This window comes from Lissotriton helveticus, chromosome 11 (genome assembly GCF_964261635.1).
Source record: "Lissotriton helveticus chromosome 11, aLisHel1.1, whole genome shotgun sequence".
NCBI lineage: Eukaryota > Metazoa > Chordata > Amphibia > Caudata > Salamandridae > Lissotriton > Lissotriton helveticus.
In genome coordinates, this window is record NC_136072.1 from 496,898,838 (window position 1) to 496,924,870 (window position 26,033).

The 26,033-nt window shown below is 44.3% G+C and overlaps 1 protein-coding gene across 2 annotated transcripts in view; it reads right to left on the bottom strand.

Moving 5' to 3' along the window:
• LOC144791434 (erlin-2-B-like) overlaps positions 1 to 26,033 on the bottom strand; it is a 234,193-nt gene that overhangs the window by 160,201 nt on the left and 47,959 nt on the right. For both annotated transcript variants that reach the window (XM_078666119.1, XM_078666118.1), the window contains exons 3-5: positions 25,558 to 25,639; positions 24,442 to 24,488; positions 1,124 to 1,185 (exon numbers count right to left, since the gene is read on the bottom strand). In XM_078666119.1, coding sequence (XP_078522245.1) covers positions 1,124 to 1,185; positions 24,442 to 24,488; positions 25,558 to 25,639 — 191 coding nt within the window. The remainder of the gene's footprint in view (positions 1 to 1,123; positions 1,186 to 24,441; positions 24,489 to 25,557; positions 25,640 to 26,033) is intronic.

Below are 26,033 nucleotides of genomic sequence, written 5' to 3' on the forward strand. Positions count from 1 at the left end.
CAGTGTAAAGTAACCTAGCTGGCTAGCTATCCACTAAAGCAGGACCACATGCCAATGAAGCCTGTATTCTAAGCCCTGAATGGCATGGATCTCAACTACCTCCTTGACATCTTTATCCTACTACAAAACTACTCAGAATATAAAATCTACTTAACATAACCACATGGTCACAATCAAACAAATTTGTGCTGGCCAATTTTACCTTCCAGGCCCTCTTCACCAGAACACCTTGCCACTATACAACAAGGTCCTTCTCTCCAGGAGTTCTAATTAGTTTTGAAAAATCGTCTATTGCATCTTGAGCTGCCTTAGTACTCACACTGCTGTTAAATGGCATATTTTAAGCTATAGTCTGTTAAAGTAGACATCAAAATGCATTTATTTTAGATGGGTTTGACGTCACCAAAGATATCTATAGATTTGTGTTAATTAATCCATAGCAGTAATTTCAAATTATATGCTAATCAACTGTTACATGTATATCCACTGCTGCTTTTGTCAAATGTTTCTTTTTAGGTCTCGCGACCTATCGATGCGCGCAAGCGCATCGAGCGGAGCGAGAATTCAAGTGCTCGAAAACCTCGTGAAACCAAGGGCTTCTTGCGCTGCGGTTTTGTTTAAGTTCACGTGAATCACGTGATCAAACAAGTACGCGCATCAGCCTCCCTCCCTCCCTCCTAATTGCATTTTTTTAACGGCCGCCGCACAGCACATCAAAGGGCTTCGCCCAGCGTGCGCTCTGCGGCTTCTCCTCCCCTAACAGCACATCAAAGGGCCTCCCCTAATTATTCATGGCTCAGTTTCCCGGCGCACGCATTTGTTCACATTTTTTTCGCCGCTCTCCCCACTCGCCCCCTCCCCTGCCCGCCGTGTCGCATTTCTCCTCCCCCTCCCCTTCTCTGCCTTCCATTCCGTCTTGTTTTAATTTATGTTCCTTCGTCCACACTATTTCCTTTTTGGTTTACTTATAAGGTCGCACAAGCGAGACCTATTGGCAATGCCAATGCTTGTTTTGAAACATTGTTGGTAAGTAAATAAATATTTGGTCCACAAGTCAATTTTTCAGTTGCTAACACTAACCGATACACTTTGGGAAAAGAGGAAGTTATTTAAAACTGCTTACCGGCCCCAGCATTCAAGAAGTTTACCACTTCAATTCTGTCAAAGTAGATCATGACACCTCCACTAGTAAAGAGGAGAGAGAAAAGTAATTAATATACGAGTGAGCAGGACTTGGATGTGTATAAAGCAATCAAATCATTTTTTTCTTTATTATATTTCAGGTAGAAACATATGCAATCACTAAAGAGCGTAAAGCCCTCATATTGTACATGCTCAACAAATGTGGGCAGTGAACAATCAATGCGACTGCATATTGTTACTCACTGAGTAGCACAGCAAATGTTCCCACACAGTGATTAGCTAGTTCTGCCAATGTTCATCAAGTAATGGTGACACACACGAGATCTGTATTAGTCAAAAATGGTATCTACCAAATTACACACATTTACTCCTTCGGTGCTCATGACGAGCCCAGCTAGTCATGAGTCACAGTGGAGCTGGGCTCGTCATAACGGCTGGGCTCCGCGCACGCGCGATTAATTCCCCGCCTGTGCGGAAGAATTCATCAGTGGGCGGAGTCGTGACGAGCCCAGCTCGTCATGAGCACAGCTCCACTGTGACTCTTGACGAGCTGGGCTCGTCACGAGCACCGCGGCGCCGTGCTCACCCCCAGGCCCCCCCCCCGCGCCGTGGGGGAATTACCTCCGCAGCGAAGGGGTTAAAAACATTAACATCTTTGTTCCTATCCATACAAAATGTTGCCTCTTATTCATTAATTTTCTTAAACATGCTTTTACAGGTCATTCTGAAATTCAAATTTGAAATATTTCCACCTGATTGTACCGAACAAGTCTTGGAGAAAGATTTATTTCTATAGTAACTATGTTCCTTGCAACAACAGCACTTAAGAAATGCCAAAAAAAGGTTGAACCTCAGTCGTAAAGTTAATATGTTTGAATTACTTGTTACTCACAATCAGGCACATCCTTCAACCCAACCCACCGCCCTACGCTATACTGCTATCCACTCATCCCTCTTCACACACAACTTAACACAGCTGTATTCAAGAATTTGACAATACAATCATTAGCATTTCAATTTTCTCTTCATTCAGCATACCAAAGAAAGCTGTTCAAATTATCCTCCTCAAAATCTGTTCTAGTAAAAAAGTAGTCAGGGAGCCTAATGATAAACTTCTAAGATGTGTGTTAGCCATCGTGGCATGAACAGTGTTTAACATATCCACTAGGGTCTAGTGAATGGAACATTTTATAAGTTGTTTCCCCAATATGAAGGATCAGATATGTACCTCAGATATGGCACATGCCAAACGTTTGCACTTGATAACACTAATTGTTTTATGTTCATTAGAGGATACCAAGCTTCAATGTTAACTTGTGTGCAACATCATGTTACACTTGGCAAAACATGGCTCCGAAAACGTAAGCTTGCCTGCACAGAAGCCCTGCACAAGGGATGGTGTTGAAAGAAAAGCATCAAATAACTTTCTTTTGCCAGTTAAGCCATTAAAGTTATATAAAACAGAGATAAAAACAGTGAAAATACAATGGTTAAAATATAATATGTACAAGATAGTACAAAATGGTACATTACGATTCCGAATTATCAGTCAAATACTTGAATAAAACATTCTGCTACAACTGGCAAGTACAAATCTAATATTTTTAATTAGATTATTGCAATCGAGTCAAAGCTATATAAAAATACAATATTATAAAGCACCTGCCTCTATGATTGAACAAAGAGTTAGCAGGTGAAAAGATCAGATGCCAGTCTACCCACCTTTAAAACGAATTAAAGGCCCAGCAGTACAGCATTCCTGTGGCCAATAGCCTAACCCATTCCCTACCTACAAAAACATCTAACGGGTCCGCTTTGTACAGTGGGAATGTCCAATGTCATGGTTCTGTCAGCTTAAGTGGGACAGTGGCACAAGCCCTCCCTTCCTTGTGGACAGGTATAGCTATATGTGCGCTAGATTTTTAGAAACGTGGTGCTATAGCTTTGTGCCTCAGTTTCCATGTCTTTCCCAAAGGTTTTACCCACTGCACTGGCAAAGACAGGGTTTGGGTCTGACCTGAAGATCCTGAGGGCTTCAGTATGTGTTGTGGTGCCCATCTGAAGGAAGACTGCTCTGAGCCAGAACCGCCATAAATGTGCATGAACAAGGCAAGCGAACAAGACATGCGCCATGGATTCCCTGGAGGTGTTGCAGGTTGAGCAGGACAAGAATGGTCTAATAGAGGATGACCATTTAGCTGTACATGTGCTCCAAGGACAGTGTTCCAACCAAAAACTGAACGTACAGCTTCACATCAATGGGATCAGTGATGAAACCAAGATCGGGTTCAAGTTTACTACAGGTTTTGAACATGATCAATTCTAGGGTCCGCGAGCCCGCAGCCATATTGTTAGAAGCACTCCAGTCAACCCAACATCAGTACATCTTTGACTATCTCCTTTGAGGGGAGGCGGGTGGTTAAAGGAAAATCCCACAGATAACTCCAATAGGCAAAATAATTTCTAGATGTTATTAAGCCTCTCAATTGTGTGGAATCGGTCTAATTTCACAGGTTGATGAAGGGTTTATTTTACAATGCCAGTTCAGGTGTGGTTCTCATCCTTCTCCAGTACAAGATAGGGCTTAGAGTGACTTTGTCTGATATTGTCGGACTTCCCATGTCCAGATTCAAAGGGTGGATCGAGATGCTAGAAGGGAGGGGAACTAGACTCCTCAGAAACTTGTTTTCAGGTTAGATTAAGCTTCTTATATTGTGAACACCCCACAACTCAGCCCTGTAAAGTGCTATTCCCACTGCTTTGGCGTCAAAGTTGTAACGCCGGAGTTATAGGTTTGGTCAATGATGCAGAATGCTCTTTTACAATGGTCCCTGCGCTTTGCTTATGTTTAAGAGTTACTCTGTATAGATGGACTTTCCATGCAGGTTTGGGGGTTAATCTGACACCTAAATAGTTGAAGGCCTCAACTCTCTCAATTTCACGGGCCCCCAAGTGCATCTTCCCTTTGAAGGAGTTGTGATGTTTAATAGTCATAAACTTCATTTTGTCAGTGATTGCTATCAATCCTCGCAGTGTGCAAAATTCACTGAATTTATGTAGTAAACACTGAAGACCACTTGGGGTTTGAGGAATCAGCAGACCATCATCAGCAAAGAGTAAAATAGGGAAACTCAAGCCTCCGATACCAGGGGCATCATGTAGGCAGGGTGACAAAAACTGCACATCATCATTTAGGTAAAGTAAGAATAAAGCCATAACACACCCTTGCTGGACTCCTTTCTCGATAGGTATGGGGTTTGTAAGCTGTCCCTGGTTTCCTCAGCGTGGTTCCCCCAATGGAGTCGAGCAAGGATAGTTTAGATATTCTCTGGCTCATCCATGTTGTCCAATACGAAACAACCGCTTATTTCACGAGACCAGGTCGAAGGCAGATTTCAAAACGATGAAGGCCATGTACAAGTGCCCTCCATTGACTTGCACCATCTTCCAGCACATTAACAGAAACTTAAAGACATGATCAATTATGCTTTTTTTCTTTCTGAGGCCCACCTGCATTATTGAGAGTATGTTATTGTAATATATATATATATATATATATATATATCGGGACAACCTTAGCACCCTTTCCGGAGTCTGCATTGATGCACCTTTCACGATTCTAGTTGCGAGCACCAAGATGTACTTGGCCTAAGTGGATCTATCACTAAGGAAGATATCTCCGGGGATAGCATCCCGGCCGGAAGCTTTGCAGAGTAATAGCTTCGAAGGCCGTTCCCACATCGCCTAAATTGAAGAAAGAAAAAAAAAGGGTATGGGTAAGCACTGGGTTATGTTGGATCTGAGATGTTAACAGAGTCCAATTGGATGGAAAGGTATAGACTCTGGAAGTGTTCTCCAGGCCAAAAGTACCCAGAACTTGGAGTAATCTTTATCAGCGTACGATTGGAGCAAGTCCTGCCATCTATGCTCATCCCACTCCCTTTTTGCCTTCTGCTGGGTGCTCTTATATACCTTTTGGGTCACTTTTATTAGGGCCATATTTTCAGATTTAGTAGCTATCCCTAGCTGCCTTCTTGCTCGTCTGCAAGCCTGGTTAAACCCACTAGAGCCTTAGTTGCTCTGTTTGGGCTTCCTAGTGATCTAGGTTAAAAGGGGCTGAGAATATATTCATAATTTGGTTGAAAAAACCTGGGTGAATACTACTTACTTCATCCAGGTTAGTTCTATTGTATAATATGGAGCCCAAGTTAGAGATAACAATGGTGAGGACAGGAGTGATGGAAGACTAAAGGACAAAGCGGGCTGTCGCCTGCTGCCACTTAAGGTTCCTCTTGTTGTTTGTTTGCTGAAGAATCCCCACTGAGTTATGGGACAGAGGATACCACATCCCCACAAAGAATAGAAGTGGAAACAGAGTGGGTTGTGGTCACTTTCAAGTCTTGGAATAATTTCCATACAGATCACCACATGCAATAGCTGTAAATTGATAATTATATAATCGATACGACTCATGATTAGGCTTGTTGTAGGCGCAAGACCCTTTGCTACCAGATTCTGTTCTACCATTGGTGACCCCAAGGCCAAATTCCAGTGTTAATGACTTAAGCTGCAATGCAGATTGAGTCCACATTTTTAGATAGGGGTGGGGGGTGGGGGGGTGGGGGGGGGGGGGGGGAGGACGAGTTGGTGATTACCCCATGCCTCGTCGTCCTCAGAAGTTACGTGAACGTCATTATCGTCCAGGGGCTCAAATGTTGTGTTGAAGTCCCCCGCCAATAGGAGTGGGCGTTCAAACTATTTAACCAATGCCCATCAAGAGAAGTCATTGTTTTCATATTTTTTTACCACCTCTCTCCAGTCTAGTGTAGATATTGTAGACGTCAATTGTTGATCCCCATCCTAAAGCAAATATGAATTCCCAAAATATCAGGGGAGTCTACTGATAGTTTGTGTGAGAAGCAGTCTAGTGAAGATTTAAGCCTTGTAAACAGGCCTCCATAGGGTCTGCCACAATGCTGGAATCCAGTGATAAATGTAGCCAGCCCTAAAGACTGGCTCTAAGCTCCCTTGAAAGAAAAGCAAAGCTAGAACTTCCAAAATGTCTTTCTCGATCATGCAACACAATATGAACTTCCTAAATTAGAAGTTAGTCAGCTTGGAGGTCATGAGCATGCAGGGGGGTGTTTCTGAGGGAAGGGGAATTTCATGTCTAGAAGGCAGAGGAATCCCAAGCAGCATCAACTTTCATGAGGGCGAGTACCTTCCTATCTATGGTATTTTGCCGGGAGTTAGTCATAGCATCAGAGAAGTCACATTGTCTTTAAACTGAGAAGAGGCTGATCTTATACTTTCAGTAATTGAGACAACCCTCCAATAGTATTCAAACGTTACAATATTTAAATCTGGGAAGGCATGTTTATTTCTTTATAAATGACAATCTGCAAAATTAAATGTGTAGAAAGAACATCAATACAAAAGGGGGTGGTGATGGACGGAGCATCTGAACCAATCAAACACTCACACCCAGTCAAAAGATCTGGGTTTGATCCATCACCGTTCTTTAGCCCACTCTGCCACCCCAGTTCAGACATGGCTATATGCAAATCAGTCTGACCCTGTGCCTCATGGGAACAGTCCAGCCCGAACTGCCAAGCCATGCCTTCCCTGGACCGGAAACAAGCTTCTGAGGACCGGTTTCTGGCATTCTAGCCGTCTTCAGCCCGGCTTGCTTGAATCCAGTGGCAAAGTGAGCAAGGGACTCACGTCTGAGCATACCCTGCCACACTTATGGCGGCCAAAGCGGTACAAAAGGGGGTGGTGATGGACGGAGCATCTGAACCAATCAAACACTCACACCCAGTCAAAAGATCTGGGTTTGATCCATCACCGTTCTTTAGCCCACTCTGCCACCCCAGTTCAGACATGGCTATATGCAAATCAGTCTGACCCTGTGCCTCATGGGAACAGTCCAGCCGGAACTGCCAAGCCATGCCTTCCCTGTACTGGAAACAAGCTTCTGAGGACCGGTTTCTGGCATTCCAGCCGTCTTCAGCCCGGCTTGCTTGAATCCAGTGGCAAAGTGAACAAGGGACTCACGTCTGAGCATACCCTGCCACACTTATGGCGGCCAAAGCGGTACAAAAGGGGGTGGTGATGGACGGAGCATCTGAACCAATCAAACACTCACACCCAGTCAAAAGATCTGGGTTTGATCCATCACCGTTCTTTAGCCCACTCTGCCACCCCAGTTCAGACATGGCTATATGCAAATCAGTCTGACCCTGTCCGTCATGGGAACAGTCCAGCCCGAACTGCCAAGCCATGCCTTCCCTGGACCGGAAACAAGCTTCCGAGGACCGGCAAAGTGAGCAAGGGACTCACGTCTGAGCATACACTGCCACACTTGGACTGTTCCCATGAGGCACAGGGTCAGAGCTGATTTGCATATAGCCAGTGTCTAACCCAGGGTGGTGTGGAGTGCAAAAAAACGATGGATTTAGGCCCAGATCCTTGTACTGGGGTGAATGTATGACATTGTTCTACATTCTGTCCATCAACTGTGTTTTTTGCAATTTCACCCCGAGTGGGCTGGGGATGCTCAGACGTGAGTCCCAGGCTCTCCACACCATTGGAGTCAAGCTATCCAGGCTGATGAAGGCTGATAGCCAGAAACCGGTCCTTGGATGCTTGATTCCGGTCTGGGAAAGACATGGCTTGGTAGTTCGGACTGGACTGTTCCTATGAGGCACAGGGTCAGAGCTGATTTGCATATAGCCAGTGTCTAACTCAGGGTGGTGTGGAGTGCAAAAAAACTATGGATTTAGGCCCAGATCCTTGTACTGGGGTGAATGTATGACATTGTTCTACATTCTGTCCATCAACTGTGTTTTTTTCGAAAGAACAGCAAGCTATCTTCTCCAAATACATCCTGAATCTTCCACCTGAATAATGAAGAAAGGGGAAAACTAGAAGAAAGAGGTCTGGAATTAAACACTGACAATGAACTGAATAACAAGGACATTAAGGAAGCAGAATATTAAGACTGAGACACTGGCAATGAACAGAAAAAACACGGATGCAAATAAATCAGAACATACAGACAAACATCCCGGATTTGTGCCTTAGCAACTCTGGTGGAGCTGGCAGTGCATCAACCAAGCAAGGAGCAGGCTGGCACCGATTCATGTTCTTGCATTAAGGCCTATGTGTTGCACTGCTCTGAATCTGAAGAGTTTAAAATTTGCTCATCAGTTTGGAAAGCTTATGTCCTTATGTCATACCACAAACAAAGAAATTAAGTTCATGATCAAGGACTTCAACTTGCGGAACCGGTTACATGGTTTAAATATTAACTCTTCAATGGGGAGTGGAAGTCCAACCATAGGATATGCAGTGCTTTATAAAAACTTTTAATTTGTAAACATTTCTAATCTAATTATAATACTATTTTGCAGATCAGGCAATTCCTTTTCCAACAGGATCTCAACTGGGTATCACTTTATAAGTGCAGGGAATGAAAAGGGTTGCCATAAAACAGCATGGGCACACACAACTGCTCATGTCAATGGTGATGAATAGTGAAAAAACTATATTCTTCAAGTTCAATTGGCAGCACTGGGAATGCATGCTCCAAGCATTCTTGGTTGCACATTAGATGCTTTGGATACTTCTCTTCGGGGGTACAGCAAAAACAATTACTTGGTAAATAGATCAATAATAATGGCTTACAGAGGTAAATCTTAAAACGTTTTCTGTACCCAAAGCAATGAAATAGGTCAGTCCTGGTAGTATGTCAATAAATTCTACAGTTGACCATATCACGACTTGTTGCATACTAGAAAAGTAACATATGGTCACCTTCTAATAGTATACGTTTACTAAACACCCAACTTGGCAACTGGAAACTGGATTTCTGAATGACTTCCTCTACGCTTGTGGTACTGGAGTGATGGAAACACCTGTCTTGATGGAGGTCTATGGTTCGTGTGAGACCTTTTAAAATGTCACGTTGCTAAGAGTTTTGTGGGGCGAAACAAGACCTGAGTATTCAGTGCTCAGCCAGCCACCATTTTTCTAACAAGGCTGAGCTCACACAGGAGTCTTGGATCAGCACCACTGCCAGCTTAAAAGTGGAAAAATTAAGGGATTTCTACTAAGCAGAAGAGTCATAGGTGGACTCTGGGTTTTACAGTATATCCATAGCATGTTGTTCCCTCACATTACAGACAATCAAGACATATAACTAATAACCTACTGTTTATTTCACACTCAAATGGAGAGGTCTCAAACTTAGCTGACTGAATTAATAACAGATAATCAATGCATGTCGAGGCACAGTCCCACAGGAACACCATTACATATCTATTTTTCGACACTATATTTTTTGTTCTCCTTTAACATGAATATGAAATTGTGTGCCTCTAGTGCAGATACACCCTATGTGTCTATTCTGCAGTGTAAGTTCTATCATGTACGATGGCTACCGGTTCAGGTTCATTTCATGGCCTGTTTTCATGGTAGAGGCACACAAATGCATATTCAGTGCAGCTCAAGGTACACCAACTCAATCTCTTAATAGCCCATACATCTTTTGCCTCTCTCTATGTTCAAACTCATGTTTTTTGCCATTATGATTGTTGAGAATGGTATATGTCAAGCTGAAATATGGTAAATAGCTCCAAGGACATATCAGCCCCAACAAAATGAAACATGTTTGGCCAGGCATTAAACATTGCTGGGACAGCTTATTTTTCCTCGTTGAAAGAGAAGTGGAATGTGAAAACTATGTGCAATACGAAATAGCATCAAAACAACAAAGCAATGTTCACTTGTTGAACCAAGAGTGACGGAAAAGCAAAAATGCAATAGAAAATTCATTACAATAATATGCAATGACTGATCACTTACTGGTAAAGTGAAAAAACTAGGTAGCTGAACAAAACTGGATAAACAACATTGACATTCGACACTGGCATCCCTAATAAGATCATTTCAACGGATACTTGGGAACAAAGGTTTTGAACCTATGGGATTACCGTTGTTAACTGTATGTTTTAATATGCTGGTTCTTGCTTTCTATGCTGAAGGACATCATATGTGTCTGTTCACAAAATAGAACTAGCTTTGGCCAAACCAATAGGTCTCGCCTACAGAAGAACAATTGGCTTTGCCAATGTCTTTTAGCCATGTTGTACAGAAGGGTAGCATAGAGTGGAGTGGCATAAATAGGTGTGTTGTGAAGTGGCGGGCAGTAGATGGGCATAGAGTGGGGTGGTGAAGAGTGGCATAAAGTGGATTGGTCATCAGCGGATTGGCATAGAGTGGAATGGCTTACAGTGGCAAAGAGTAGTGTGGTGAAGAGTAGAGTGGCGTAGAGTGTCAGAGTAAAGTGGCATAGTGAGGTGGCATAGAGTGAGGTGGCGTGGTGTAGAATGGAGTGGAGTAGCAGAGAGTGGATTGGTGTGTGGCGTAGAGTGGAATGGAATTGAGTGGCATAGAGTGGAGTGCATAGAGTAGATTGGCGCAGAGTGAAATGTACAGTGCTGTGGAGTAGTGTAGAGTGGAGTGGCTCATTTGCATTCAAGAATTGGTTAAAAATAACACTGCAAAGGAATATTATACTTAATAAGAATACCCTAGGTGTAGTAGTCTGTGAGATTCACACCCACTGCAGAAAACTAACGAAGAAAGCCATCCTAGTGGAGGTGGTAATATATCTATACATATAGCCAGAAGGATTCTCTCACATAGTTATACTATTGATTTAAGTGATGGTTCTAAACTTATCTATATATCAGGCTGCATGACTGCCTTCGGTTGAACATATCTTTCTAGGCAGCAGTGGCCAAAGAGTGTCCAACATTGTCCACAAGTGCTACATTCAGGCTAGATTTTCAGGATGTTCACCAAGAATATATTTACATAAATTTACATAAAATAAACTGAAAATCTGTAGTGCATGTTGCCTTCGTTGCTGAGAGAGAGAGAATGTTGATGACAGTTTTGATTCACACCATCTTTTGTGGCCCTTTGAATAATGGCATAAATTATGATTGGGACCTGCATGTGAAATCGGCAATGATTCTACAATAAACAATTAGGCATGCAGAATAGGATATTCAGTGCACCACTATGTTAGATCACGCACAAGCGGTTCTCTTAAAGGATGTGCAGAAAAGCAATTTCAACTTCAGTCTTTGCAATCTACTGACTAGCACTGCATGTTTTGCTTGTATTTTTTTAAATTACACTTCAGCCTCTACTTTTGTCTACCGAATGCATTCCTAATTTGTGCATTCCATGGACATGCATGGAATTTTGGATATGGCACCAGAATAACTAATGCCATCTCCAATTAATAAAGTGCCATTTAAAGAAATATGCATGTACGTGCAGCAACATGATGTCGTCTTATCTACAACAAGCATTCAGTGTCTGTTATCAGGTTACACCTAAAGCCACTGTTAGCTAGTAATATTCACAACTTATCTTAAAGGCATCAAACGAAAATGATAAAGTGTTGTTATACTGAACAGTATTAGGCACACTGCAAGATTCTGGTCCCCACCTATTTAGTGAAACAAAGGATCTAAGCCCTAGCATGCTTGGGGTTGCTGGCTGAGAAACGTGACCTCTGTAAAGTCAGCCTACTGCCACTGGACCAGATTTTTTGCACCAATACAAAAAACATGAACAGCCCTTACATAACCAATGGTTCTTTATTCCTAAGCTTTGTTTAAGACAATGGTCTTGTTCACCTTGCAAGTGTTTAAGTTCAACAGACGCAGGTTTAGGTCGACAAAGTACTGAGCAGAACAACAGAAAACAATAGAGAAACAGCCTGAATATCAATTAAATTAAGTATTTCCCAGATGATCTGGATTGTGTTACCAACGACATATTTCTATCAAGAGCAACACAAAATGGCTGTATTACCTACTGCCATTTATAAGTGCTTGCCAGAACCCTGTGGGATGAAAGGGGAAATCCCAATTGTATTTTATGACTGCAACTGTCTGCGTTGAAGCATGGCTTAAACCTTTGGTGCATGGTTGTCTTTTGAAGAAAGTATTACACGACTGTACAGGAAAAAGCAGTCTGGCCCATCACAAATGCCTAATTTGCATTTCAGGTTTAAATTGCAAATATGATCGTAGCGTTCATCGCATGTATTATTTACTGTTTATGTGTGCTAATAACTCTCGATTCAATGCCAACCAAACTAGTAGCCTCGATGTGAATGATGAGACATGAAAAAATATAAAGCCAGCTGAGAAAGTACAGCAGTATTGGAATTACATTTATATAGCGCTTACTACCCCTGACAAGGCGAGGAAGCTCTTTTTAGGCAAGTAGCACGCTACTCCGGAATACATAAAGGATTAGTAGTGAATTAGTATTGTGAAATATGAAAGTAATTTGAGTGGTGGATATGCAAGTCAGTTATTTGGATTGAGAAGGATAGCAAAGGGATAAAAGAAGGAAAAAGGTTTGCATTTATATAGCGCTTGCTACCCCTGATGAGGTGTTCAAGCTCTTTTGCGGTGAGAAGCACGCTACTCCAGAACCAGAAATAGATTAGTGGTGAATTAGTCTAGGGAAATATGCCATTTCCCCATTCAAAACCACCAGTGCCCTCCACGTTGCAATTCTTCTATCCATGTTTTTTATTGCTTTCCTTTCTCCATCCTAATCAATTAAAAAAAAAAATGTAATTCCCCTCATCCTCCGACTTTCCTCCCCTGCTCCTACTACTCACCAGGGCATATCATCCCCTTATCCCTCTGCCTGATCCACCGTTGCATCCTCACCCATCTTGACTAATTTTATTTCTTTTTTCGTAGATTACAGAAACTGCAATTTACTGCCATACTGCTAATACCCGCCCCTCATTGTGACTGGTAAATCAAAACAAAATACAAAATAGCTGGTGCCTCATGAGGCATGTGTGGGTATGTGTGGTTACGCAGTGTTGCCATCTCACTGGGTTGATGATGAATGCACATATATGCATGCTCAAGATTTTTTTGCCAGCTCTGCACATCAGCAAAAATCATGTTTTTTTCTGATGCTCAACTGCATTGGCAAAAAAGACTGTCAAAGCCAATATGTCTAAATTGGCAGCAAAAAAAAGCAAGATCTATTAGCTTTGCCACTGCTTGTTTAAACTGTAAAAAAGAACACTTTGCTCCTTACATCACTTCCCTACGGTATCCATTTAGTGAGTTGGTTGTATATTTTTTTTTGTATCCTTGAGGTGCCCCACGAGCCAGTGTGCCCTTTCACAAAATGAATGCTTCTGAACAGGGGCTGCTAGTTGCATAGAATTGTGTATGTATCCTTCGCCCACAACAGAGGCCCCTGAATCCACAAATAACTCACCTCCAACCCCATACCCAAAATTAGAACTAGAGTAAATGGCAACCACCATCCCTGGAATCACGGCTATATCCTTGTAGAGAAAGCCTCAGTTGTGTTAGAGAAGCAGCAATAGCACGGTCTAGAAGGCATAGAATGAGGAATTACCACTGGGAACAGAGACACAGCTGCCACATTTGTGACCAGATAAAGAACAAGAATTACAGCCTCGGTTATAGAAACGGAGCACATAATTCATGCTTAAGAAAGAAAGATTGGGTGCAAGGGAGATAGCAAATGAAGTCAAATTTCTAACATTCTAACTTTGTGACTGTTCAACTCGATCTTCAGTGACCCAGACTCAGTAAATCATAAATGAAAGCTAAGGTGCGAAGGGGAGAACACACAAAGAAATGGTTGGTGGGAGGGGAAAGCAGTAACACTGGTCAGCTGCTCATATTTAAACATTTCCAGAACACGAGGCAGGCAATCGGAAAAAATAGTGCACAAAATTAACTGAAATGGACAGAAGCGAAATTAGGCCAGTAACAGGGCCAGTCGCTATGGGAGTAAATGACAGACCAAACGGAGGGACAAATGGGTACGATTTACCATTCAAAAGTAAGGAATTTAAAAAGGCACCCTGAACAACCAATGACAAGCAATGGGCAGGCTTGAAGCTCATGTACTGATTTCACCATGCCTCGCAGAGCAGCGCACTGCTAGGCTCGGCCTAAAAAAATTCTCCAACACACAAACAGAAGGTATATACCCCACCATCACAATGTCACTCACAAAAAATAGTTAAGGCAGCAACAATACACACTCCTGACACACACAATAACACAGTGTAAGTTTTGTATGTGAGCAGAACAGATACAGCACAGACATTAGGAATTGCAAGCAATACCTTTATAAAAACATAAAATGTACAGTATACATAGTAGCAGTGTAAGAATCACTTTGACTGTCAAGGCTTGTATTTGACATCTGCTTGATACACATTGGCTTTGTCCCTTCCAGAAATGGAATGCAACTAATACATTACATCTCTATGAAAGGATAACTCTCTACATATTATTTTGAATCTGGCTCTGCGAAAGGTGAGACTAATTAAATGTTTGGGCCTGGCTGGTGTTCCTCGACTGGGCCGCGCCGCCACTCATCCTGTCACCCAACCAGCGCCATAGATGCTCGGCGGACGCCTGGTGGTGGCCGGGCGCCCCAGGGCTCGTGGGTCATACCAGACCGCGATACTCTCTGGACCCCGATCCTTGAGTGGCCTTGGAGCAAGACGGTGTGGCCCGGCCCACGGCCTGTGGTCCTTGCACAGGAAATAATGCTGGTGAGACCATAGAAGCCCGACTCGAACCAAGAGACTGTGATCCACTGGTGAGGACACTGGGCCCCTGGCTGTTTCCCACACTGTTGCTTCCAGGTGGCGGGCCTGGTGCACCTCCCTTAAAACCCCTTCAGTGCTAATGACAAGGGTAACTCGTCATGGAGTTTCCATTGATTTCAATGGAAATTACATTGAAGTGCCAGAAGATGCTTAGCAGCCAAGTGGTTAATCATGAGGTGTCCTGGAGCTGCCGCGCATTCATAGAGTGCGGTGACACATTGGCCATGCGGCGCTGTGGCCAGTGCCCAACAGCGATTTCCTGCCCGACTGAGGAATACTGGGGCATACCATAATCTGTGGCGGTAACACCAGCAGCAACCAGGTTGCCGGGGGCCAGAGACACCCATTAGGGGTTTGGGGGGTCCTCACTGTGGAGGCGGCCATGCTGGGCCCTGGTGCAGCTTGTAGGTGCGGTACCCTCCCCCAGTCACCGCCCTTGGGCGCACATTCGCGAGACTTGGCGGTGCCAGTAGCGCATCAGTTGCTTCCAAACTTTGGGCCTGCCAGGGGCATATACTTTGCGGCATCCTCCCTCAAACCTGGACAAAATGTCAAAAGATAAACCATCAGGGGCAACAAACAATCAACGATGGACAAGTACACCAGCAAAGGGGCCCAACTACCTGGCCCCGAGAATGTGGCGATTACTATCCCCGATAATGCTGCGGGGCGGATATATGACGGTACAACGCGTACCGTCACAACGCATACCTTTACAACGCGGCCGTGACAACGCAAGTCGTTACCACGACTTGCGTTGGGGGGGCGCGGATTTCGAATAGTTTAATTTACTATTCTAACACCAGTCCCCGTGGACCCTAGGGAAGGTGTTAGGATAGTAAATTAACTATTTTTAGACCTTGAGCGCCCTCCAGCGCAAGTCGTGGTAACGACTTGCGTTGTCACAGCCGCGGTGTAAAGGTACCGCGTTGTGAAAACATCGTTGTAAACGATGTTTACCCTGCGGGGCAGGCAGCTATCACCCAGTCCAGGGACGCGCTGGAAGCTAAAATCGGTGCAGTCGGCTAGGAAGTTATGCTCCTATGGCAGGACCTTCGCAATGCGGTGCAGAGGATTACCAAAACGGAATTGCAGATCTCTACAACTGAAGATACAGTGAGCACCCTTCAAAAGAAAATGTCCAGCTTGAAGTCACTGAAACACGGCCTGGCAGCGAGAGTGGAAGACGCGGAAGGCTGCGCTCGAAGGAATAACCTCCGATTTGTGGGGTTCCCCGAGGGCTGTGAGAACAACAATACTGTCGATTTCATTACAAAATGGGTCACAGAATGGCTTCCAGTGGACTCCTTGTCAACATGCTTTATAATTGAACGTGCACATAGTGCTCTGCTGCAGAAACTGCTGCCCGGGGCATGTCCCCGTCCAATTATTGCCCGATTCCTTAATTATAAGGACAGAGATGGGATTGTCCAACACGCTAGGCTGAAGGCGGTCCTTACCCACACCTCTCAACCTATCATGATCTTTACAGACTACACCAAAGTGGTCCAACAGCGCCGACAATCATTTGCCGAGGCAAAGACCCGTCTGCGGAGCCTGAAATTTCAATATTCCCTACTATTTCCAGCCCGCCTGCGTGTCTCTTACCAATCACTGACTTATTTCTCTGGGTCACCAGAAGGTGTGTTCAGTTGGACAGACGAATCTGTGAAACTGAAGCCCCATAATCCCCCTGGAATTGACCCAGACACCTCATCGGGAGGTCCCGGTCGGGACTTTCCAAGGATCAGTGGGAAACAACAATGCCGGTCACGCTCTAAGAGAAGGTCCAAGACTCACAGTAACTCTCGCAGATGTGTAATGGAGGGTCAACAAACTCCTACACCATCCTAACTCATGCTGGCAAAATCCTATATAAGCTATACCAACCTAGATGCATGATAAAACCTGGGCTACACATACAAGTACATTTCAGTGGTTCCGAAGACGCTTTCATGTAGAAGGGATGTTAATTGGGTTAGCCATTGGCTGGGAGTGGATCCTACCCCCGTTGGAGGCGGGACACTCCTCATGCTGCAACAGATGCTTCAAAACTGTGGAGGTATTGGGAGGATGGGGGGGGATTCAAGGGAAGTTTTTGTTGATTTTCAGTGCCACAATCATTTATCTCCTTCATAGAGTCCGATCGTATCATGCTACCAACATGCTAGTCTCCCTACACGTGAGACACCCGACATGACAGAAACCCAGGCGCGACAATTGAATATTACGAGCTGGAATATCCATGGCCTTCTAGACAAGATTAAAAGGGGTTCCATACTCCGCCAGGCCATGAGCTACAACACAGATATCCTAATGCTACAGGAAACGTATCTGTTGGGCGACAAGACACCATGTCTCGCATGTTGTTGGTTTTGTCCAGACCTTCCATTCTAGCTTCACTAGGGGCTATCGGGGAGTAGCGATACTAATCCATCGCAGGGTACCATTTGTTCATGATTGGACCTGGTCAGACCTCCAGGGCAGATATACAGTGGTGACGGGCACATTATATGGGGAGTGCCTTACTTTAGTTAGTTTGTATGCCCCCCCACCTTTGGCATGGAACTTTGTGGAGTGATTGACGTCCCTTTGGGTGGAGATTCCGCAGAGCCTGACAATAGCGGTGTGAGACTGGAACAACATAATGTGCCCCTTGACAGACAGATGGCGTAGTACAGGATGGCAGGCTGATGTGCGGCAATCAAAACTCCAGACATTGACCTACGGGATGGGATGGGATGGGTTGATGCCTGGCGGAAACTACACCCGATGGACAGAGAAAGGATACACATACTTCTTGAGTACTCATGACATGTTCTCTCGCCTGGATTGCATATTCATCTCTGTTCCCCACACCCACATAATTGAGACAGTACAGATACTGACTTGGGGCTTGTCCGATCATTCCCCAATGGCATTACTGCTGCATGGCTCCTTCAGGATGAACAGTACCACCAGCTGATGTATACCCCCATTCTTGAATACTTTTCCCACGTGGATATAGTCGATTCCCCCGGGATCCTGTGGAAAGCCATGAAGCCAACACCAAGATGGGTGGACATTCCCTTTTGCACTGCACAACGTAAGCAAAGCTGTAAAAAATTGATACGCACTGAGGCCCAAATCATTGACCTAGAGCGTAGGAGTAGGGATGGGGATGGTGCGATTCGCGGTCAACTCTGTATGATACAACAGCTGTACGCTAGCGACCTGTTGGACGAAGCAAAAACGTATTGACTTGCTACGCGTAGCCGGATACATCAGGGGGGGGGGGGGGGGGGGGGGAGAACACAAGTCCAGCGCCTTTCAACACCACCTATGCCAGCATACCCTCCAATCCATGACTCTCCCCAGGGTTCTTGGCCCTGCGGGTAAGGTACTCACAGACCCTGCACGAATCACAACCAGCTTTGCTGACTACTTAGTAGATTTATACGCCCCATGGGAGACCCTCCCGGAGGCCACCATCGACCGGTTTCTGGCCGTTCTGCCCCGAGGTCCCAGTCAGACTCAGTGCGGGATGACCTGGATGTCCCAGTCACGACTTAGGAGATTCAAAGTGCCCTCGCTGACATGAGCTTGGGCAAGGCACCGGGCACAAACGGATTCCCGTGCAAGTTCTATAAGAAGTACCCATCTCAACTGTCAGCCCATTACTTAGCGGTGCTTCATGCAGGGGCAGATGAAGGTCATCTCCTGGCTGATTGGCTTCATGCTGAAATTGTGATTTTCTTAAAACCGGGCCGGCGCCCAGAACTGCATACCTCATAAAGACAGATATCCTTACTTAATGTTGAGGCGAAACTTCTAGCTAAAATCATAGCCGCATTGTTCCGCATACAACAGCACAAATTCATGCAGACCAAGCCGGCTTTATGCCCGGTCGAGCCACCCGACATGACATCCGTTTTGCACATAACGCTATTGCTTCGGTGGATCGGCTGGAAGAGCCAGCCGCGCTCCTTCTTGTAGATATTGACATGGCCTTTGATTCCCTTAGTTGGACCTTCTTCTTTGCACTTATGAGCAGCCTTATTATCGACTCGACTTACAAAATACATTTGCCTCTTATACACAGATATTACCGCTTCGGTTCGCCGTTTTGACCTCGCGGTCATGCCCCATTGGAAGGGGTACCAGACAGGGATGCCCTCTGTCTCTCTACCTTTTCGCACTCACCATGAAACCACTCGCGGCGTGGGTGAGAATGGATGCCCAAGTTTATGGCTTTGAGTGGTCGTGGGATCCTCTAACCAGATAGCGCTATACGCAGACGATGTATTATTTATCTTGATGCGCCTGAATTGATCCTGCCCACATCTGATTTGGATGATGCAAATCTTCGGCGAAAACCCCAGCCTCTATATGAACACCCGCAAATCGTTTCTGTGGCCTCTGCGGGGAGATCAGCTCGGGGCTTGGACGAGCGAGGTGGCGGTGGTGCCGGACGGATTTAAGTAACTTTTGATGTTCCTGTCGGCATCTCAATCCGCCTCCTGGAAAAATAATCTAGCCCACTTATTGATCCAGGTTAAATAACTGGTGCTCTCCTGGTCACACTTGTCTTTATCACTCTTCAGCAGATTGGGCAACAAGACCATTTTAAAAATGGCCTCGTTGCCCAATCTCCTATATCAACTCCAGAACCACCCCATCCCAATATTGCATGCATGGTTTAGACAGTTGAAAGTGGTCCTTAGCCCTTCCTCTGGGGTGGGGGCTCCGCCCGTGTCGCACTAAGAACGTGCTTCTAGTCCACATATTGTGGGGGTCTTGCGACTCTGGAGGTCCAGGCATACCATGCTGCTTCACACCTCCTCATCTTAAGCGACTGGTGGTATGGCAATAGACGTGACCCTGCCTACGCCGCCGAGTGCTGGCTAATGGATACCTAATCACTACACACAATTCTATACACTAACGTGACCCTTCAATCGCTGCCGCCCGCAACTAGGACGGTCTTTGTGACATGGCGACAGGCGCTGCACAGGATGCGATGGTGGGGCGGGCAGACAGACTAAAGAGACTCCTCTCTGGCACAATGGCCTCCTACCACACCAGTCCGAGCTGCAGGGTTTTGTGGGCTGGGATGCCATTGGTATCTCAACGGTTATGGGGGGGATAGGGGGTCCTCCAAGGCTAGGTCCTGAAATCCTTCCAGGAGCTACAATCTGATAGCCACATGCCCTGGTCGCAATTCTACAGAGACCTACAATTCCGCCACACATTCTCCCCCTATTTAACACAACAAGACAATATTCCCGACTTGAACCCCATTGAGGCAAAGGTGTTCATGGGAGAAATGGGTGCGCACAAAATTACAGCAATAAATCGTACATTGGTCACCAACAGTCACACCACACTTAACAAGACTAGGGACGCCTGGCAGATAGATTTAGATCCACTAGATGAGGGCGACTGGGTTGAGGGTCATGAGTCTCCAGGCGGTGCGGCCAATGCTGTGCGCCTTCGCCATATACAATTTAAATACCTCCATTGGATATACTTCACCCGCTATAGGCTTTGGCGAGCGGGGAAGATTGCATCCCCCATGTCTGTGCTGCGGAATGGCCGAGGACACTCTCCTTCACAGGGTATGGGAATGCACTGCCTTATCCAGGTTTTGGCGTGGGGTGCGACTTGTCTCTCTGCTGTGTTGGGGTGGGACATTCCACAGTCACCGCGTTTGGTCATGCTCCATATTACAGAGGGAATTGGAGGTAATAGGTAAAAATAACATTTGCTATATCTGAGTCTTACACTGGCTAAGCGGGACATCGCTATGGCTTGTAAAGCAGCCTCCCCGCCTTCTGTGGGAGCCTGGAAAGGGGGCCTTGACTTTTCCATGGGGCTAGAATTACCAATTTTTAAGGCTCAGGATGCCCCCAGAAACGCCCTAAGATATGGCAGCGGCCGGCGGATTATTGGGGTCTGCATCTTGAACCTATCCTCCTATACTACACAATGAAGAAGATCTGTCAAAGATTTAATGCTGGGTACCAACACTGATAATAACTATGCCTGTATCCAAATATCACGATCACATGCATACGGACTTAGTGGCACTGATGTTCCTTGTTCCAAATGTTTGGTTGAGCTTAATTCAGATCTTTGCACATTCCAATTTGCGACAACTGTATATTGTAAAAGTTGGCAAAAAGTTTTAAGACGTTGTGAACATATGGGGGGGAAACCTCTTAACACAAGAAGAGATGCACCCAACTTGGAGCACAGGAAATTTGGGGTTTGCAATTAGAGCAGGGTATTCCGTACATGCTGTAGCAAATCCGCTCGACGGACACCACGCCTGGATTTGCACCATTAAACCTAACACCACCTTAGGGACCTTAAGGTATGTGAGCAGAAATAAGACTTATAGCACAACAGCTGAATGGCTGTTCATCTCCAAGGATGACACACAGAAGCTGGTGGCAGCTTAAGGCAGTAGATTAGCACCTGAAAAAGCTACCCATGCCTAAACACCATACTTAAGTCTATTTAATCCATTTTATTTTGCACTGCTTGTATTGAAAAGTTATTTTTTTATTGAATATTTGTAACATTGTACAGTACACTGCCTTATGGTGTTACTGTGTAAGATAGGCGAGTCAGCTATTGTCTTTCTGGGATCTACACAAATCGAACTCACTAGGATTCGAAACCTACGATTGCGATAGATTGTCCACAAATCTTCCCTGTGTTAGGATCAACATTATGCAAGATCAGCAGTGAACATTGTTTCAGGTATATTTAGTTCCACCCAGATGAGAAGTTATCAAAACAGAGAGGCTGAATATCTAGTGGGTTTAGTTAGAAAATCAAACCAGAACTTGACCATCGAACTTCTTGCACATTGAATGACATTAAAGTGACTAAGCTATATAACAAACTTGTGGGGAGAGCAAGATGTAGTGTGGAGGTAGAGCTTAAACCAGAAGAAAGGAAAGCATTTATTACCACTGCACAATGTAAAAAAAAGTAATGGTGATAAGGTCTCACCTGGAGTCTTGTGGCTAAGTCAGGAGGGTTTATCAGGAATACTGTAGTGTCACATATCTAATGCCACTTACAACTGATAAGGCACAACCCACCCCCAGTGATGGAGTCAGAGGCCATCCAGCTTGTTGTGCATTGGTGGAGAACCCTAAACAGGAAGCAATTTGGGGTCCAGTGTAATCTTCCACAGGGGATTGATGTTTGAGTACATTTATTAACTTCAAGTACAGAGCTTATCAAATGGGTGAACAAGGTGATGGGAAGACCTGTACTCTGAAGGGACAAAAGTTCCATTTTCAGGTGGTGAGCACAGTAAAGGGAGAAATAACACCTTCCTGTCCGACAATCAAGTTCTAAAAACGAAGAGAGCCGAAGCTCACTGGACAGGCTATGGGTATAATCTAAAAGGATTGGATTAGAAATCAATTATTAGGAAAAATATAGCTGAGAAAGTAGGACAGCGACAAGCAAAATTTACCCTCAGATCCCTGGTTTGGCTTCTCCAAACCAAGTGTGTTTTTTTCAGAGGTTTACACTGGATGGCGGAAGAGGTCAAATGTGAACAATGCTATTTGAGGTCTTGTACATATGCATGATTTGACCGATAAAGCATGCTAAGTGGAAATGAAAATAACAATGAACCTCTTGACAATACAATCAACAAACACTTCACCTTGCATAAAGACCTCAAGTTCACAGACTTGAGAATCACTGACACTAGACTGCCTCGATCCCTGCTGCTGAAATTGAGGGCACGCAGAACAGCTGCATACATCATAGATATCAACTCCTGCTTGACATATAAATAAGAGAAGGAAGGGGTCATATTGAGCCTGCCTGCATGGACTAAATGTCCTGAGAATTGTTCAAATTATTACAACATTGCACAGACTGTAACAAGAATGGAGCCAAGAAGCCTTGGTTAGTTCATGGCAACCAATCCAGCTCTGGAAATAGCCTCCTGGGCTTCAGCTCACCAGAAAACAGTCAGAGTGCCTGACTGGCTCACTAACCTTTCTGGAAGCACTCCTTTTCTCTTCTACCTGGTTCCTCCTTTCTGTGCTCATTCTCACACTCATTGTTTTTCTCTTTCTCCTACCACTTCAGTTCCGTCTCCCTACCGCCTATTGTTGCTGCCACTTTCACCCCCTCTCAATTCAATCTCTTCCAATTTCCTCCAATTTGCTCACTCACTTCTTCATTTTTCCTCTTCTCAAACTCATGATGTGTCTTGTTTCTACTATTGCTCTACATGGACGGAGCTCAACATTTGATTGCTACTCTCAGTATCCTCTTTGCTCATTTCTTCTGCTTCACCCTCCTTTTGCTGGTAAATCTTTCATCTCCTGTTGAATTTTCACTAACTGCTTTCCCTGGTGTTTTGCTCTCTCTCTTCCTTCCTACTGCTGTAGTGGAACAGAGAAGGCTCAGTTGCAAACTTTTAAGATCATGCCTTTGACTCTTGAAGCTGAGCTTAAGCTCAACAATATGAAGGTAGCAGTCTGTGAAGTAAACAAGAAATGGCATGTATATTTGCAGTCAGATTCTCACACCAGGCCTAGGCACAGATCTAGTTTTCATGTAAAAGAAACAAGGTAGGAAACTTAAGAGTTCTTTGCACGGATATGAAAGTGTTCTTTAAATAACACGACAGGTGGACAGATGTTCATATGCCAATTCTTTTGTAAAGCACATAATCCATATTTCAATTGCTTCTATGAGCTTCAAAGTGGTTGCCCCTCCGGGAGGCAGAATTCTGTTGCTTCTATGAGCTTCAAAGTGGTGACAGTCAGGGAGGCAGAATTCTGTTCATGTAAACTAGCCCAGATCCCGATGCTATGAAAAAGATGGAAACACAGCAAATAGAACTATAACATATAAACAGCAAATGCTTAATGGATTACTGTAACATTTGCAGAGAAGGTGTAAGGCAGAATGGGAAAGCTGAACATTTTGTAAACTATGGGTGACATCCATCAGACGGTTGCGTTGAGTGTCTTCACGCTATAAAAGGTGTATTACAATCAGTAGGTACAGTTCGACCAGGGGAGGACTTTTGATGGTGTCTAGAGTGGCCAAAATGACCCTGAGAAACAATCGCTCATCCGAGACAATAAGCGAGCATATTGAAAGCATTACTTCAACTATATTTGTGTGGTACAAGTAACTCTTGTTCTACCATGAAAGAGAAGTTATTTCCAGAGTAAGTATACATTTGCATAAATGCATATTTCTGGCAGCAATGTGCGTTTATAAGCACTCTGCATGGAGGCAGGCTGTGTGATGCAATTGGACACTTGCTGCCTAGTTCCCATTCTTCTGGAATGCTATATGAAAACATAAAAAGAAATACTCTGTTTAAAAGATTGTACAAAGTAGTGTCGTACTGATACCAGGACTAAAGTGAATACAGCCTGTGGCCAACCACAATAATCAGAGGAAATAAAGAATGACTTAGTGGGCACCAATTAATGATGCATTGCTAAGCATTCATAATGCAACTATCACTGAAGCAAACGTTAATTCAAAGCAGAAAACGAGTATGAAGTATGCTCGTTTGGCATCCTCTGGCATCTCACCTTGTTCCACAGGGAACGTTCTTCACCTCATCAGTTTGTAGTGTGCTCTGAGGAGAAATTGAATCAACATTAAATCACAGTGGGCCTAAACAGGTGAATACCTCCCCTCACCCTGCCTCCCAACATCATATATTTTACAATAAGACTACGATGAAATGGGTAAATACTCAGGAAATACAATTATCTAGCCAAGCACAGTGACAGTGTCCTGTGTAATTGACGGATGGATAAGACATCTAGCTCAAGGGTCCCCTACCTTTTCTGTAATAGGAGTTACTTATGTTCAATGAAAATAATCTAGAGCTTGTAATATTATTAGTGTTGTAATATTAGACAAGATTACATTAGTGGCCACCCAATGCAAGATTGTCAGCAGTGATCACCTCAGTGCATCAGTCCGGGTTGCTAGCAGTTATGTAAAAAAAAGTCTATCAATGTGGAATGCTTCCATGCGGGTAACACATAACGCCCGTAACTGCAGTGCCCATGGCACCAAGGTAATAATATGAGTCACACACCTCCCAAATCTTCATGATTTATCATTCAAATGGCAGCTTTAAATATATTTTCGCAAAATAAACCATTTTTCTTTAAACATGCACACATTTTTGTCTCAAATACAGGCTTGTCTACTTGGTAAACATATATTAATTCAACCCAGCAAAAACTTCTAATTTAGTATGCTGGGCTGCACTGCAGAGCTACATCTAGACAGCTGGAAAGCTACCAATAGCTCACAAGCTACTCATTGGAGAAGCCTGTTCTAGTTGCAGGGAAGATGGCTGTAAGATGCTACAATGACTGGAAGAGAAATTCACTAGCTACAAGGCAATTCCTATAGCAATCTCACTGACCTACTGTGCTCTTGCAGAAAATCAAATCCTTTTCCTTTAACAACCCTCAACTAACTGATAGTATGAATACTGGCTTTTCTCCAAATGGAAGATAAAAAGAAAATGTGCTGTTAAAGCTAACCTAGGACACCTTATTGCAGTTAATTAGCCCTATGCCCAAGGTCAGACGCTGAAGATACATATCACTAAGGTGAACTAACACAGCACTAGTCTGACGCCAGCATGTCTGCTTTATGTCATTCGCACAAAAGCTACCACGTACCTGTACAGACTTGAAAGAAGTTATAAAAGGCAGCATCAGGTGGAAGCCTGGTCCACTGGTGGATGTCAACAAAGCACCCCCTCTGCCAAAAAAAAGAAAGAGAAGAAGCTTTTATTGTGTGTTAGTGTATCGAGCACAAACAACATATGTCATAATGTATTACAGCAGATCAAACATACACATCACTCAAAGAACTCGGACAGTGACAAAGAGTTTTAATGGCTGGATGCAGGGAGTGTGGGCGCTCAAATGGGGAACCGGTACAGGGTTTTGTTTTTATCAATTCATTAATCAACTGTTAAAGCATGAGATGCATCTCATCATTATCAATTTTTATTGTTATCAGCGATAGAAGCCAAAAGAAAAATTAAACACATACTGTTGGACTTTTTGCAGGGTCATCCCATAACTTTTTGCCTTCCTCCTGTATTTTTTATGACCTGTTGGTGGTGGTGGTTTTAGGCCACTGGGCACTT